At 38.4% G+C, this 17,345-nt stretch overlaps 1 protein-coding gene across 2 annotated transcripts in view; it reads right to left on the reverse strand.

Moving 5' to 3' along the window:
• The window catches only part of TBL1X (transducin beta like 1 X-linked), a 193,331-nt gene that overhangs the window by 36,798 nt on the left and 139,188 nt on the right, over window positions 1–17,345 (reverse strand). For both annotated transcript variants that reach the window (XM_068180102.1, XM_068180101.1), the window contains 2 exons: window positions 17,212–17,319; window positions 127–272 (listed from right to left, as the gene is read on the reverse strand). In XM_068180102.1, coding sequence (XP_068036203.1) covers window positions 127–272; window positions 17,212–17,269 — 204 coding nt within the window. In that variant the 5' untranslated portion in view covers window positions 17,270–17,319. The remainder of the gene's footprint in view (window positions 1–126; window positions 273–17,211; window positions 17,320–17,345) is intronic.

A 17,345-nucleotide genomic window follows, 5' to 3' on the forward strand; every position in this document is an offset into this window, starting at 1 on the left:
TCTGCTGAGACTGGGCAAAGTACAAGGAATAAAATTAAACCAGATGAGGAGAAGCTCGTGCTGGGGCTGCTGGAGTGTGCTGCTCGGCACGTCCCAGTGTGCGGCGGTGGCAGCGGTGGCACTTACTTCGTTGATGCTGATCTCGGCCTCCACATACTGGAGCCCCTTCTGGAGGATGGAGATGAGTGCGGCAGGTGGCACTAGTGTTCCGTTGATGTTGGACTGGCTGATGTGGCTCTCGATACCGAAGGTAAAGGCCGAGTGGGAGAAACCTGAGAGCAGGAAAAGGAAGCCATGATATGAAATCTAAATGCACCAGTCAGATACACCTTCACGGTCTAAAAATAATCCTGTCTTGAGATCTAAGAGATGCTGCCGTGAAAGCAGAAGCGTGTGGGCTGGCTGCTTGGAGGTGGGGAAGTCAACCTGAGCCACCCTGACTGCCCACCCCCCACCCCCCCATATGTAGGGGAAGCCATATAGAAATGGAAATGCATGCAGAGGAAAGTAACTGCACTAACCGAAACAAAACACGTCAACACCAGCAATTGCCATAAGGGCAGGTCCAGCTAAAAAAAGTGCCTCAAATCTCCATTTCCCTTGCTGAATTTCAGTGCTGGGTGTTTGCTGATGCTGTGCACTTAAATCCCTACCAGCATGCAAGTTGTATAAAATCAAGGCATAGATGCAGCTGACACAGAGGAGCCATTCCCTTATACCAGGGAAAAGATTTCAAATCCTCTGCTCATTTATTGCTTAGTAAAATATGATGGGTAGAGCACTGCTGTTAAAATGTGAAACTACAAAAAGGCCACCCCTGTAAACCTATTTTCTGTATGTGAACAGCAATAGCAAAAATAATTAACTGGGATCTGCCACACAGCAGATGACAAGCTAGTGAGGTGGCCTGTACTTCAGCCAGAAGTCATTCTCTTCCCTGTTTCATTTTTGTCATTGTCTGATTAAGTATGTGGCAAGGAAGGTGACAGCACTGAAAATTAAAGAATTTTGGCAGACAAATTTTAATGAGTGCTGCCTTAAATTCTGGCTGAATCTGCTCAGAACAGTTGCTGGGTATGGAGGCGAGTGCTGCAGAGAGACTGTACAGAGGGGCAGCTGTGGGAGGGGGGAGGGGGAACAGGATGTAGATATAACTGTAGGAACCCATTTATCATCACACTGTCTCCAGAGCATTAATCTAACATTAAAAGCCTTGGGGAAACCACCCATGCACTGTCTCAAACAGGAAGAGCTCTCATCGTCTCCACCAGCTAGACAAGAAAAAACAACAAACAACAAACTCCCCCAAAAAAGAAAAAGAAAGCAGCTTTAAATGAAAATACTTCCGTTAAATATAGCTGTGCCTCTTCCCCTTGTCAACGCTAGTTTCATTTATAGTTTTGTCCGTTAAGGGATTTCCCCTATATCACTGCAATGCCCAATTCTGTGCAGGCTGGGGATGTGATTTTGGGCTCGCTCGACAGTAGGGCTTTCTTTCTCTCTTTTCAAGATGCTTCTCCCAGCTAGCTCAATTATTAACACAGATAGCTAGCAAAAAGAAGCTGAGAAACAGAATGCCTCCCACATTTCAAACCAAGGTATGTATTTCTCTGATTCTCCCTTCCCCCTACACATTTTATTTTGCTGCTGCTTTTCTATTTTTCCTGCTAACAGCTTCCACTCTCTCCCCTCCCACCCTAATTTCACTTCCCGGCACTCTCCCAGTTTTAGGGGATGCTTGGGATACTTTGGACACTTTTTAGGAAATGGCAGGTCCACCTATGAACAGAATTCCATAGGATTACAAGGCATTAAAAAAAGACAGATAAAAAAACCCCACTGAAAAACTGCAGTATCATTTATGTAATCCCTAGGCCAATTTCTTATTCTGTACTGGTCTTTATGTCCTGGTCTAGTTTATGAGCTGCTGGTCCTCCTGCTGCGAAATAGAATTTAAGATCTGCAGAGCAGTGTTTTTCCCTGGTTATTAGTTTTGTAGGACATCTAAGCACATTACTGGGAACCATAATGAGGAAGAAATCAAGCACTGAGCATACATAGCCTGCACCTGAGAGGTCTAGGGCCTAATCACTGAACACTGAAATCTCTGTGTATCATTAAATATATGGCATAAAACTAAGCAGAATTAGAGAATCAGATCCCTCTTAATTTATATTTATGTGAATTTGAGTTAATCAACAATGGTAACACAACTTTCTTAAAACAGAATGAACTTAAAAATACATGACAGATAAACTGGTAAATCTATGTAAGAATGAGAAAACTGAGCTGCTGTCCAAGAGCACTAAAGGTGACTGCTAAAAAACCCAGCAGCTAGTTTCCAAGTCAACAGCTCAGAAAATTTTAACATGGTCACTGATTGAAACAACAGGTGGATGGCATAAAAATGGCAACCAACAAACATGAAGGGGAAAAGTAAAAAAGTGGAAAACCATGACTTGGATCAATGGCAGACATAAATCTTAAGTATGACATTTTATATCTCATTATTGCATTTTATATCTTACAGACTTTTTAGCTGGCTGCTGGCATATCTCAAGCCCCATCTTTGCCAGAAGACAGATGATTGTGCACACAGCTAAACCTCTTTGTTCAGTCCTGATCCCCAGAGAGCAACACAACTTAACTCATAGCATGTGAGAGAAGAAACTTTTCAGTACAAAAGTCAATTGTGTTTTTGCAATGAAACTTGTTATCTTACTGTTTCTCTGGATGCTGAGAAACTATCACCAAAGCACCTGTTAGATGAGGAAACACAAAACTCCTGGTACACTGTCACTGAGGAGCGATCTCACTCACATACCTCCAGCAGCTGTGAGAAACTTTTCTAAGATTTTATCAGACAAGATCCGATTAACAAAAATCAATGGCACAAAACTGTTTAAGTGAGTGCTGCTGGACACAGTGCTCCTCACACCTCTTGAAAAAATACACACATACAATTGTAGTTAAGAAAAACCAAAACAACAGAAATATGCCAACCAGTCCTCCAACAGATAGCTAATTCCCTCCTGATTTCTTGTATTACCACAGCAGTTATATAAGGCTCATTTGAAAGTAAATGGTTTTAAAACCACCTCACACAGTCAACAATCCTCAATGAAGCTGTACCTACATGAGGTTTCTGATAACACTGAAGAATCACCTGAGCTTTACTTTTAGCATTACCAGATGTCATCAGCTCTCTTCAGGGCTCTGCATTGAACTACACTAAATTACACAGCAAGTTGCAGCTCCATAGTTTAGTCTTACGAAAAGGTGATTTCTATTAAACAAAGGCAATTTTTAAAAAATGTTAGCTTGTCAACCTGGCCCTCCTTCTAAGATCGTGAAACTACACTGGGGACACAAAGCCAAGACACAAGCACCACCCCCACTTCCAGTCTGTCAGAGCAGTTGGGGAGCGTGAGCAGAGACAGAAGGTGCTCTGCAAGTGGGGATTTGAAGGAAGGATGTGGTGTGGATGACATGAAATTACAGTAGACAAACTGAAAATGCCATGGCAGCAGTGAAATGAATGAAAGTTGCACATCCGTGTCTGTATGCATTCCTTCTCATAAATTCTGTCACTCTGCAATAATAACTCTACAAAACAGTAATTCCTGTTCAAATAGCACCAGTAAACAAAATCTTAGTGCAATACACCCTTCAAATACACATGCAGTGAGACTATGAGCTTTTAAGGTTAAAAGCACGAACACAAAAGGCTGAAGAGGAGAAAGTATTGCCACACACTGAACAGGTTTCATATCAGTGAGCCGGTTGCCATTGCTGTGACATGACCAGTGCCCTAAATGGCATCTTTCAGCAGTCTTGAGAGAATGGCTTCCAGGTTTTTTCTTCCTCAAAAAAGATGGGGAAACAGAAACCATCATGCTATGCATAATCTGTAAATACATTATCATATATGAAAAAAATACCCAAATAAATGGTGCAGATCTTGGGATGATCCTGGTATGAATGGAGGTGACTTATCAACTGTGGAATAGTTGGACTTGAAGTCCACAGAGCATAAAAGCAGAGAGGAAATAATGAATGCAGAAAACAATTACTTAAACGACCCCCCAGTCTCAAAATATTTTACACAAGTCAGAAACAGACATGAAAACTGACTGAAATTCCTAATTGAGAGATTCCCACACTTTTTTTTGTACTGACAGTGGTAACAGGTCCTGATTCTGTGCTATATCTTTTCCCACACTGAGGTGTCTGTATATACTCTCAGTGGTACATACACAGCCGTTTGGGAATTCTTGCCCTAGGCAGTGCCAAAAAATGCATATGTAGGACTGTGTTTTGCAAAATTTCACTGATAGGTTTTGCTATAACTGCAAAAACGGAGATGATGGAGGGTTTTTCCTTTGGCTGTTCCTTTTTCAGTTAAAATGGCTTCCCTTTGAAGCTAGATTTGTCATTGATCATAAAATGACAACGTTTTACTTAATGAACATAATGATGCTTGTTGCATGCTTGTTTGATCTGAAGGCTACATAGTTTTAATTGTTTACAGTATGCCTGGCTCACATCAGAAATGCCTGTCAAACGTAGGTGTAGAAAAGGCAACTGGGGAGCCACACAGCCCAGGGAATGACTTCTTCTCCACAGATGTGTCTCACCTCTTCTAGGAGCAAAGCATTCCTCCTTTTAAGACTCACAACTGGGGTGATGCTGAGTATTCCCCATGCTGGCTCATTTGGCACTCACAGCTCCAGCTAAAATTGACATCTACCAAGTGTTCCTTTCATTTCCCAATCTCTTTAGCATTACAAAAAGCCGTGCAATTGCAACCTTGAATTGCAGCAGTTACATTACCTACTGCTGTATTTGTACAGATGGGGGGAATGACAAAGAGGGGTCTGTGGAAGCAAAGACCCTTGAACTGTTTCAGCCCTTACTTGGTTAATTGGGATTTACTTTGGGGATGCCCTGATGAGCAATAGAGAAGTGATCTGTTGAACGAAGTTTTCTGTTTGTGAGCTAAGTGGACTTAGTTTTCTCTGGTTAACCTTAAATAGTTTGCTGTACAAAGAATTTTTAAAACACAGGTGTTTTTCAAGTATTTGCTAATAACTCGGTTCAATTACTCCTACTGTAAAATCCTTCACTGAAACATTTGTTACTGTACAATGAAACAGAAAATAAAGAATTATGAACATCAAATTGCCTTTTTTGTACACTTTGGGCATCTTGATGATGAACAGCCTCTATCCCAACACTGAGTACAAGTATCAAGCCATTCTGACAAATCTTTGTATAACTAATGCCCAGTGTGGCCCTCTTTTCTGGAAAAGAGTAACATTTCATACGGAGATCTGTGTCATTTCCTTCAATAAATTTTCCTATTTCTTTAACTCAAGCAGTCCAGACTGAGGTTTGCATATACAGAGATCTTAAGTTCAATTTCTAGAAATCACTAAATTAGTGATGTTAGTACTTTAAAAGAAAGAGAGAAAAAAAAAAGAAAGAAAAGGAATAAAATGACAATCCCTTTTTTTTTCTCCAACAGTTTAACCATCTCCACATGGAAATAACCAGCACTTCTTGTTTAATTGTTTTCTCTGCCACTGTGTTGTCTTTCTTTTTTGAAATTTCCAATACAAGCTCCTCCAGTCCTCACCTCTGAAGTAACACAGTGTTCCCCTTTAAAGCATTTGGCAGGTAGAGGAGACAAAAATGAGCAAGGCTTTAGAAATTATTGGCTCAGCAGAATCAACCTGCAGCTGCTATAATGGGATACACCAGATCAAGTTTTCTGGCTGAAGAAGAGCCTATTTTCTTTAAGATTAGTCTTGCACCTGGCACCACTGCTGAGACTTTGACCAAAGGACAAATTCATGCAAGAATGGAATGCCTGTAAGAACTGATTATAGCTATACAGGCTGCAGGGAAAAAAAGAAAAAAAAAAAAAACGAGGGGCAAAGAAAAGTCATCTTTATGCCCATAAATGGGTATATGGGCAAAATTCCCGGGAGATTCAGACACATCAAGCAGAAACATTCCACTGCATCATGAGTCAAAAGAAAATCACGCGCAGGAGGAGCAGACATCCACACACAATCCACACAATCCCATCAGCTGCTTTACCAAGTTACCAAACCCAAGTAACTCCAAAGCTGCCTGCACAACTGCTTGTCAAAGAAACCAGATGCAAGCAGTGGAAAAACATTCATCCCAAGTTTGATGTCTGGGTCCTGGGAGTGCCATGTAAGCAGGAAGGCAAGAAGGGCAGAGTGGTGCAATGTGGTGCTCTGAAATAAATTAGAGCCCCATCACAGCAGTTAGAAGTCCACAAAAAACCCCTGGTGAAATACGACCACGAACAAAATAATTTCCTCCAAAAACTAATGATGTACAAACAATATAGTCAATGTTAAATTAAATGAAGACTTCTGTAGGTCTAGATTTATCAGTGTAGAGAAGCAAGGCACATGTATCACTAAGGGCAGATTTGAATGCAATTTCTGTATGCAAAAACCAGAAGCAAACAACTTAAGTTAGAGCAACTGTATTTTCTTAATTCGGGGCCTAGCTCATGCTAATCCAGTTCCTGAGGCAAGTGATGTATTTTCTTTCCATCGCTCGAGAGAATACAGTGATGCTCTTCACTGTACTTGACTGCAGCTGCCATTTAGCCGAGTATTTTTTCTTCTATATAATGCATTGAGTGAGATCTGAGAATGCAGCATGGATCCCTATCCTTGCTTATCCTTAGATTTTTGTTTAAACTGAGTTATGTATCCATAAAAATATGGTCATAAACTCCCAGTGTACATATATGTGAAGGCTTTACAAGAAGGGCAACCAGTTTCTTTGAAATATGTTCGGTCACAGTAAGTGTCTGGTGCTTTAAGCCCCTGGTAAGATTCTACTAACAATTACAGAAAATAACCGTGGACAAGAATCTTTTGCCAGATCTTGTTTATTATTCACAGCAGACTGAGATTCTTCCTTAGTTGAGGTTTTTGTTTCTCAGCAATACATCCTAGAGTACCTCTCTGGTTTTGGCAGTGTCTGTTTATTTTGAAGACTTACCTTTGCAATTACATAAAGGGCTTAACAAGGACACACATTAGCAATTTAAAATAGAGAACTGCAGTTGAAATATATTTTTAGAAAAATCATCTGAACAATAGGGCTTGCACATTTGTTTCAAGATTAGGATTGCTAAATGATTAAAATTATTTCCAGAACCCTGGGAAATGTGTTCAGTATTATAAGCTCTTGCAACAGTCACTGGGAAATATAAAGAAAGGATTCCTAGCTGTAGGTAAAATTACAGTATGTCTAGTTACCCAAAGTTTTACAGTCGTGATTATTCACTAATATTAAATGTTACACCCTTTTTTCTTGGATATTGGACCTGTTCACCTTCTGCCAAGAATTCAGAGTAAATGTCTGCTACCCAAAATTATTTTATTATGTGCCAAAGAATGTTTTTGGCAGGTACTTTTTTTTCTTTTTCATGCGGGAAAGTATGTTGGAAAAGATTAATACGACTTGGAAATGGTCTTTTGATGACTGGTACTTGGCACTCACTGTTTAAGCCTTTCTGAGGGCTGCAAATTAACAAAGAGAGAAATACGATACAGACAGAAAACAGAGCACAAGCAATGGAAAGAGGAACTTATAAAAATCTCTTGAAAACAAGGTCTCAAGTAATCCCGCTTCACTCACCCTGTGCAAATGAGAATGACAACTGCAAATAAATATCAGTACAGATCTAGCAATTTATTGCAACTATGGGCAAAGTATGAAACAGCTTATGAAGGTCATAAGGACGAAAATAATCTTTTCCTTATGAATTAATGGGATGCTGTTATCTTTTAGCCCTGTCTGTGCAACCAAACCTCCAAAGAAAGAGACATGCATAAATTTAGGGATCATGTGTATAAAACAGACTTCCACAGACATATATACTTTCTTTAAGCTATGTTCTTCTCTCTGTTCTAACATCTATCTCTAAGTAGTGGCAAGTAGGACACCTCAGCTGACCCTCAGGGGGCATTCAGGAACCTAACACCAGGAAGGGGTCTGTGGACGATGACTACACACGGAACCCTAACACAGGATGGGTGTGAGGAGGGGTGGTCTGTAAGGACCACGGCTGTTAAGGCAGATCATTCTCAGCACAGAGGTTATGAGCAAAACTTGCAAAGCTCCACTGGGCTTGGAGACTCAAACTGAGAAGCAGTAAAGTGAGAAATGTGTAGGACTGCACTGGTTTTATGAGCAAAGTCATCTTGACCTTTAGACATCTGTCTTCTACCCAACTTGCTATTTTCTTAATACCCTAAAAATACTGTGTTTTTGCAAGCTTTAAAAAACAGGACATGAAGTGATCAGAATCAAAATTTGTGCCATGGAATAAATTTGTAAAGGTGTAATTGTTTATGTTTGTGTAACTTCAAAATTACTGTGTTTGCTCAGTGTCCAAGATCCAACCCTGTACGGCAACTTTCAGGCCAAAGAAAAATTGAAATAGCCAAGTTTAGAAAACTGTGAAGAGACCCAGAAAGAAATATGAGGTAAGTAGGCTTTTGCAAATGGCAAAACCTTAAAATATTCAGTGTATTTCTTTCCTTCACATGAAGTTAAAAATTCTGCACCAATTATGAAACAGGGTAAATAGAAAAAAAATTTCAAACAGACCTCCTGAACTGCACCACAAAACATTTGAAAATATTGTTTTTACATTTATATATAAAGAGGTACCTGGTCATAAAAGTCACAAATCTGTGCATACAAAAACCATAAAAATGGGTCTCATACAGCCTATAAAATTCTTTTTAAAATTTACCAGAACAAAGTAGGACAAACCCAACAACCCCTTTACCTGTAGAAATATTTTTTCCTCATCATCACAGAACCTGGATTTTGTGAAGCCAACCATCACATACTGCTAGTACATATTCATTGCTCTATGAAAAAAGTGTCCAATTTGGTTTTGACTTGCATAGGTGCTCAGCTTCATCCTTTCCAAGATCTGTAGCTTTGTTAAGTTTAAACAAAAATGCTTTGGGAACTGCAGCCCAACAAAGCTTGTTGCCTTCTAATGTTGACCCTGAATTTCTTAAAATGTATTTATTGTTTACAAAGAGAATAAATCTTTACTAGCGGAGAAGAAACTGTGCATAATTATACAGTTCTTATTTTAGAAATTGATTTGTCTTTTTAGCATAATCCATTCTCAAATAATGAAGTATAATTTCAAATTCAGAGTCAGGCCCACAGTTTCTGGAATCATACAGTCACTACCTTCCCAGTTTAAAAGAAATACAGAAAAGTAGAGGAGATATTAAAAAGAAGGAGTCGTGGTTTATTAAAATCCCTTACATATCCTTTTGACAATACACTATTTTACTACAAAAATATTATGCTGGACGTGTTATATTATATTATATTATATTATATTAATTATATTATATTATTATATTATATTAATTATACTATATATGTGTTGTTACAGATGGTTTCATGTCATACAGGAACATTCACTCTGAGGTGACTTCAATGAAATTTAAACAATTTTTTGGGTCAAATTTCTTAAGTGTTCATATCCAATGGCCACTTTAACATGTACAGTACTCCTAGAACAACACTGTGGCCTTATTTATCTAAAAAAATTCATGAAAACTCTTGTGAATTTGGTTCTGTGGTTCTTGGCTGGCTCTATAGCCAACTTTCAATAAATCAGAGATTTAGATCAAAACCTTAATTTTTTTTATTTTAATTGAGTAGGCTGGCCCTAAAAAGAATAATGCATCATATAAATAGGACTGCATGCCCACAAATCAGGTCTGTGCTAAACCATGAGAATTAAAAGTAGAGTTTGTTTTGCTCCGAAGTCTCACTATTGTACAGCTGAAAAGCTGAAAGAATTCCTGCCTTCAGTTTTAATACCAGTTCCTGAAAAATGCAGTTAGCATCTCATTCATCCTGCTTTTAGGGATATATATTCACCCATAAATTCATAAACAGTACTCTTAAATAATTGAAATAGAATGTTAAATATTGTCCTAGCACCCATGTAATACTTTTTACTCAGATGATTTCAGTACATTTTAGGATTATAAACATTCAACACCTGCTGAGGTACTGTTCACAGTATTAATTTTGCTTTGAAACAGGAAAATTGAGGGACAGAAACTTTAGGGTGAGGTATAAACACTCAGTTTTCATGTATGCCCTTGAAAAATGTATCACTTTATTCATTCAGTAATGCCTGGTCGCACCCAGTGACAGCAGCACAGAAGTAGCTGTGCACAGGGCAGGTCAGAATTGTCCCTACTCTGGTGCAGCTGAGGTTGGTCTGGGAGCTACCGTCACTCTGTGCTGCAGGCAGGACACAAGAGACTGTGGCTACACGCATGTCGACAAATAATGCAGCCACAGATTGATACAAATCAACACTAAAATGTGTGTTTTATCTTTGCCCGGCAGGCTGTCATTTCAAGGATGCGTTTTTCCCTCAGCAAACAAAAGGTCTCCATCATCCCTGCCTTTAGAGCACAGCTGTGTACAGAGCCTTGGGAACACTGCAGTGACTGCCCTGCAGACCCTTCTCTATAGGCTGTTTAAAGGATCTTTGAGGCTCTCCAGTGCTGAGCAGGAGGGTGGACTACTTGAACGTGAGCCAGCGATGTGCCCTTGCAGCACAGAAAGCCAAGAGCATGCTGAGCTGTACTACAAAAAGCACTGCCAGAAGGTCACCGGAGGGGATCCTCGGCCTCTACTCAGCACTGGTGAGAGGCCTGGAGCGCCGTATCCAAGCGTGGGCTCCCCAGTTCAAGAGAGAAAGGAGGCACTGGAGAGAGTCCAGCGAAAGACCATAAAGATAATCAATGGACTGGTGCATCTGCCATACAAGGAGAGGCTGAGAGAGCTGGGACTGCTCAGCCTGGAGAAGAGATGGCTCGCAGAGGACCTTATCCTCTGTGCAAAAATACCTGAGGGAGGCGCAAAGAGGATAGACACTTTTTCAAGTGGTGCCCTGTGATAGGAGGCAATCGGCACAAAATGAAACACATGACATTCCACTGAAACACAATAAACCTTTTTTTACTGAGGGGGTGATAAAAGCATTGGAACTGGCTGTCCAGTGAAGTTGTGGACTCTCGATCCTTAGGAGATATTCAAAACCCAACTGGACACAGGCCTGGGCAAGCTGCTGCAGCTGACCCTGCTGTGGGCAGGGGAGATGGATTAGATGATCTGCAATGGCCCCTGCCAACCTGAACTATTCTCTGATTCTGCCATCTCCTGAGATACTATCCAGACTGAGCCCCCCTAGGATCCTAATGAGCCAAATTGCAAGAAAACATAAAAAAAGGGCAAAAGAAAAATCAGTATCCACTGACTCTGCCATCAGTGCATTATATTGCTTTTATTGCCACACTGGACAATTGCCTTTATTGACCAAGTGATTCATTCTTCTAATGAATTATTCTTCAAGGAATAAATTTTAATAATTTAAGAAAAATACATGCACTGTTTTGCATGCACATTCCTCTTCTACCTCGCAGCAGTCTTCCTACACAAAGGAAACAGTTAGCTTTGAAGCAAATTTAGCTGACCTATATATGCCAATCTTTTATGCTTTGCTTAATCTGAATTATTTTCAACATGCACGTCTCTCGTCTGTGACTCAGGAACTCTGTGCCATACACAGTTGCTCAAAAAATACTCTAAACATACCTCATGCACGCAAAGTATGGACTTCAGAGAAAAATTACACAGGCTTATGTAAGTAGAGACTGTTGCATCAGGCACCAATTCAAAAGAATATAATACTGATGTTCAGCCATCCCCTAGAGCTGGAGAACTTACGCAAGCAAACTATGATATTTACATTTTCTGTAAAATTTCTGGATTGAAAAAGAGACTTATTCAATAAAAAAGGTAGTTTCCTTCAATTTTTGTTGCTTCCTTTTCAAAAAATTGCAAATGTCAATGGGAAAAAAAGTAATTTAGTACTATTCCAACTATTAGTATTTAGTTTCATCACAAGGATGAAATCCCAGAAACATCGTAATACCCACATTTTGGATTCTCTCATAATTTCCAAAGGTAAAAATAACAGCAAAATGCCTTGGATGTGGTTAATAGGAAAAGCCCATATTTGTACATGCCTAACTACAAAAGTGATTTACAGAAACCCTTTGCTCTGTGCCCTTGAATCAATGCTTAAAACCTGAGAGAAAATCTTTTTCTCTAGGAAAACAAAGAAAATCTGTCAACTACAAACCAGGCAGACCAATGTGCTGCTAAAATCCTGAATTTACAGAGGGGAAAAAAACCTTTTTTATTAGCTGTCTTAATTTTTACGGTTGGGAAGAAAACAAATGAAAATTCCAAAGTAAAATGGCAAATTGTCCCAAGTCGCCATCTAAAAATGTCATTGACATCTTTTTTAGCAAAAGCATCTAGCTACTGTTTTTATTGTCTTAGACGTGGTAAAGATCGTACATGGTGCAGATTATACACTGGGGAACAGTTATCAAGGATGTGTCATAAAACATGGAAAAACTCAAATCAAAAAGTAAAAATTTGAGTGAAAATGGAAACTTATACAATCTTAACTCTAACCAGTCATTGCAAGACATTCGTCACAATCAGTGTTCTACGAGAGAACAGTGTAAGCCACAGGCAACTGGGGGCCTGATTTTCAGACAAGAATTCCAGACTGCAACATGCCTATAAATACTAGAAAAGGAACACTGTTAAATGATCAATGCATCAAAAATACTCCATTTGAAAAAGCTTTAATAACTGAATTGACATGTTGGGCTGGGTAGGGAAGGCAATTTATTGTAGCATTTGGACAGAGGATTTGCACTCACAACAGATGGCAACACATTTAAGATTAAAAAGTATGCAAGACATTTGATTTCCCTTTGGTTTTGCCATCCTCTCTCACCTCTTAGAAATTTCCTTGGGATCCTTATTACTCCTCATTGCATTGTACTGTCTTTTGTGATTCCAAAAGAAAAATAATTATCTGTTTCTCTTTTGGAAAAAAAAGGAACAGGAAAACTCTACATTATGAATTGTGTAATTTTTTTCCAAAAACTGAAGAAACCCAAAAGAAAGTCTATGTCAACAATGAAGGTGGCTGCTAGCAAAAGCATGTTTCTCAGGTGCAAAGTTAATACAACTAATGTTATTATTTTTATTATATGTTAGTCTTAATATTATCTACTATTTATTGTAATTAACATAATTTGATGCCAGAACCGTGGTTACTTTGGTATAGCTTGTTTCACTTGCTCAATGCACCTGCTTTGTTGATATAACTGCTTCCACCACAGGAGTATTTTGTGTGCTTCTATCTCCACTGGTTGTACACTCTTAGCACAGATGTACCTAACTGGGGCCAATATTTCATTTAAAGGTAGACTTTGTATCAAGATACCTACAAATAAACACAGCCTGACTTTAAGAAGTTTTGACTCCTGAGATAAATAATGCTTGAAAGGCCTGAACACTTTTAAGAATGACTCCTTTAAACTGTGCACCAAAAACATTCATAATAAAAAAGGAGAAAACTAGACATTGCAAGACTTGACTTTGAGTAGGAAGGATAACTTGAACTGAAAATAATCACTTGTTCTCTTTGGATGTCAAGAAAGGGGTATTCATGGTCTTACTGTGGAAGTGGTTAACACCTAGTCACCTTAGTGGTGAAATTCCTATAGCATTAAGCTACGGAGCATAAATGGAAATTGTGATAGACTGCTTTGATTTTCTGGACATAGATAAGCACTGAGACAGTCACCTGTGTGAAGAAGCAACTATTTACTTACTTATTTTAACACAGCTAAACATTTAGAGCCTTAACTTGTCCCAGGCTTGTCTTGTAAGGGAGGGCACTGCCCCTAGATCAGGCATCTTCTCCACCCTGCTCCTCCAGCAGCAGGCAACTCAGAGCAGTCTCCCTGGCTGTACTTTTTTCTGCCAAACCCCATTATCAGTCAGTATAACTCACCAAATACCACAACTTACTATTTCATTCCATCTGTAGATGTACTTGGTAATCATTTGGTATTTCCTTCCAGGTAACCAATAAAGTTGCTGAACAGCATTATGCCAAGAAGAGATTCCTGTGAGTTCTTACTAGAAGTAACCCTTGAGATGATCACTTTTCAAGATGTTTCTGTTATCCCATTTTTATCCATTTGATAACTCTGGATTACACTGATTTTACTCATTGTTATTTGATTTTGGTTTTAACCACCACGTCAACAAGACCAAATAAATATCATAAAGTAGTCTATTACTTTCAGCACAGCTATCTCTGTCAACTTCATTTCTGATCTTGGAAAAAGCAGTATCAAGTATGTTTGACAAGATCTATTATTCATAAAAACTTGCTGGCTGGCATTTGGCATGATGTCATCTCTTCAGATTTGTTGAAGATATTTAGTCTCAGCCTTCCAAATATTGTCCTTGACCTATAGTTACCTGGATCATCTTGTTTAACCTTTAAAAATTTTGGCACAACATTTGCTTTTTCCAGTTCACTGAAATTCTCTTCAGAATGCCAAGATTTGTAAAAAAGCAACAATAATGGTTTAGACAGTTCAACTCTATTAATACTCTCCTGCGCAAGGTTTCTGATCTGACAGAAAATGAAGGAGGAAATATATAGTTATAGAATTTTACTTCTAACTTCAAGTTTACAAGAGCTGAACACCTACTAGAATCACTTGCCAGCATTTTCATAAGGAATTGCAGAGCCCCCTTCAGCACCTTTGCTACAATGCTTCAAAGAATCTCAAGTGTTTCTGTATCTTGCAGATACAAAATACATGAAATATTATATGGACATTTTGCTTTTTTTTCCTCCTTTGTTATTTCTCTCTTCCTCCCATCATTTGCCTACATTTTAAGAAAGCCTGGAAGTTTTACACAATAAGATCAAAGGACAGATACCTGAAAAACAAGAAGCAAACTTTTGTGTGGTCTTGTAAGCAACATTAATGGTTGTGTCTGAAAATTTTTAGAAGCTTTGGGTTCCGCTAGTTAACAAATAATCAGTGTAATAACCCTGTTTTTGACAAACTTAAACTTTAGGGGTTTGAATTCAGACTGTATTTAAACACCAGCCCTTTAAATCTGGCCTGCATTATTTCTGAAGCTGTGGAGTAAATATCTTTCATTTTCTGTTGTGTCTTATGGCATTTATAGTAGCTGGTGGAAAGCCAAAATGCTGAATAACTGTTTCTGTCTTATTGCCTTACTTCATCTGAAAATACAGATATAAAAACCTTTTGGAAAAAACGATGACAGTAGTAAAAAAGGCTCAAACCTAATGTAAGAAGCTTTTTTAACAGATTAGTGGATTCATCACTGGTTATAATTCTAGTTTGCTGAATGGAATTCCTAACAAACTGCCAGACACATCTACATCACTATCTAGCATCTAGATTTCAATATGCTCAGTTTGAAGTATATTGGACTATTTCTTCAAATATTTAACCTCAATTTTCACTCACTTATGTGTATAAAATACAACAGAACAGCAGAGATACGATGTTTTTGTGTATGTCTTCAGTATGTGTGGATCAAATAATAAAAAGGTTTTACCCTTTAGATAAGAATGTAAGAGCAGCACAACTTGCCATTAACATATAAAATTGCATGTTAAGTTCCCTGTAAACTTTTTCCTCACATTTAGCTGATCCCACCATTCCTGATTGACTTGTAAAGCCTCCTGAATCACTACACAATGCTAACTCACCTCCTGACCTATCAAGAGGGATAAAAAAGGCTGGGTTTTTTTCACATCAGGAAAAGCTACTGTATTAATACACCGTTATGCAGAATTTCCTACAACCCAAACATAATGTAAAATAACTCCAGGATTCTTTATGCTTTGATTACATCTATTGGTGCATTGCTCTAATGTCTAAAAGCTCTTTCTAGTGCAGTACACAATGGCTTGCTTTTGAAAGTAAACTTTGTCTGGACGAAATTTTAGTTTTGTTAGCTCCTCTTTTTCTTTCATCTGTTTGCACACCAGATCTGGAAGTCTTTTTAGAAGCTCCATTATTAGAGAGTGTGAGACAACAGCTAACACAGGCCAACTATGGACTCTCAAAGAACTGTTTCAAAAAACCAAACCATACAGAAGTACGATAAACCTTCTTAATTTAAGTGGAGATGCTTTGCATAGGGATTCAGTTTCCTGGGATTGAAATAGTCTTGCAAGTGAAAGAAACAACTCAAAATAATGCATCCAATGAATGCCAGAATAGAAGCAGGCTAGAGTAGTACCTTTTACCTGCTGGGATTCTGGTTCTCTGTACAAGACATCTCTTGGGTCTTAAGGGCTTATTCTAAAACTGGCTTCAAGTCTTCTGACAGGATGACATCTATTTTCCACAGATTCGTTTGTTTGTTTTAGCATGTGAAACATGAAATATTTTTACTCAATTCTACTTTTACCAACACAAAACATAGGGTCAGTAACAAGTAAAATATTGGTGATGCTGGTTACAAATACTTTGACAATGTTTCTCAGTTCCCCTATCATCTCTACAGTAACAGAATATTTTCCATTAGCTAAGAGATTTTCTACTTCTTGCAGTCAAAGAGTGGAAAGAAGACTACGTATATAAAATAAACCCAAAATGTAAGTTTCAATTTATTTTTTTAAATATTTTGAAGCCCTGTAGTATTTCCCAATATGAAAACAGCTAGAGGTGGAAGTGGTATGGAGACAGTGCCATGATGACACTTGTGCAGCTCAGTTTACATACATAATTACCCTAAGAATGGTCTAAAACATCAGAAACTTGCACCCAAATTTCTCTTTAGAGCCAACCTAAACTCAATGTAAACAATTTCAAGTATCTAAGAAAAAAAAAGATACAAGATACATGTGTTTTTTTGCCTGTGCTGTCAAAAATTACTTTGGCTGACATGATATCACTACCAAAGCATTTGTTAACATAATGTTATTTACTTCTTGTTTTGCCAAACTGCAATGTTTATTTTGTACCTGTGCATGTTGGCACTTTTATTATGTTCTAGACCATGATTTCAAAGAAATGGGGGGTTTGTGCAAGAAATATTTAGTCTATCAGTCTGAAACACTCAAGGCAACATCCCTAGAACAGTATCATGCAAAAAGGCAATTTCCCCATTTCATTTATGACCAGAAGTTATGAAGAAAGCCAAAGAATTTACCCGATTCCTGGAGATAGCGATACACCAAGAAATTCACTTCGTCACTGGTTATGCTCATCTTAGCCCAACCTCAATATGATGAGGTTTATGAGAAGTGTGATCCACGCTCTGTTCAAGGGAGAGAAAAGAACAGG

The sequence above is a fragment of the Anomalospiza imberbis genome, chromosome 2 (genome assembly GCF_031753505.1).
Source record: "Anomalospiza imberbis isolate Cuckoo-Finch-1a 21T00152 chromosome 2, ASM3175350v1, whole genome shotgun sequence".
Classification (NCBI taxonomy): domain Eukaryota; kingdom Metazoa; phylum Chordata; class Aves; order Passeriformes; family Viduidae; genus Anomalospiza; species Anomalospiza imberbis.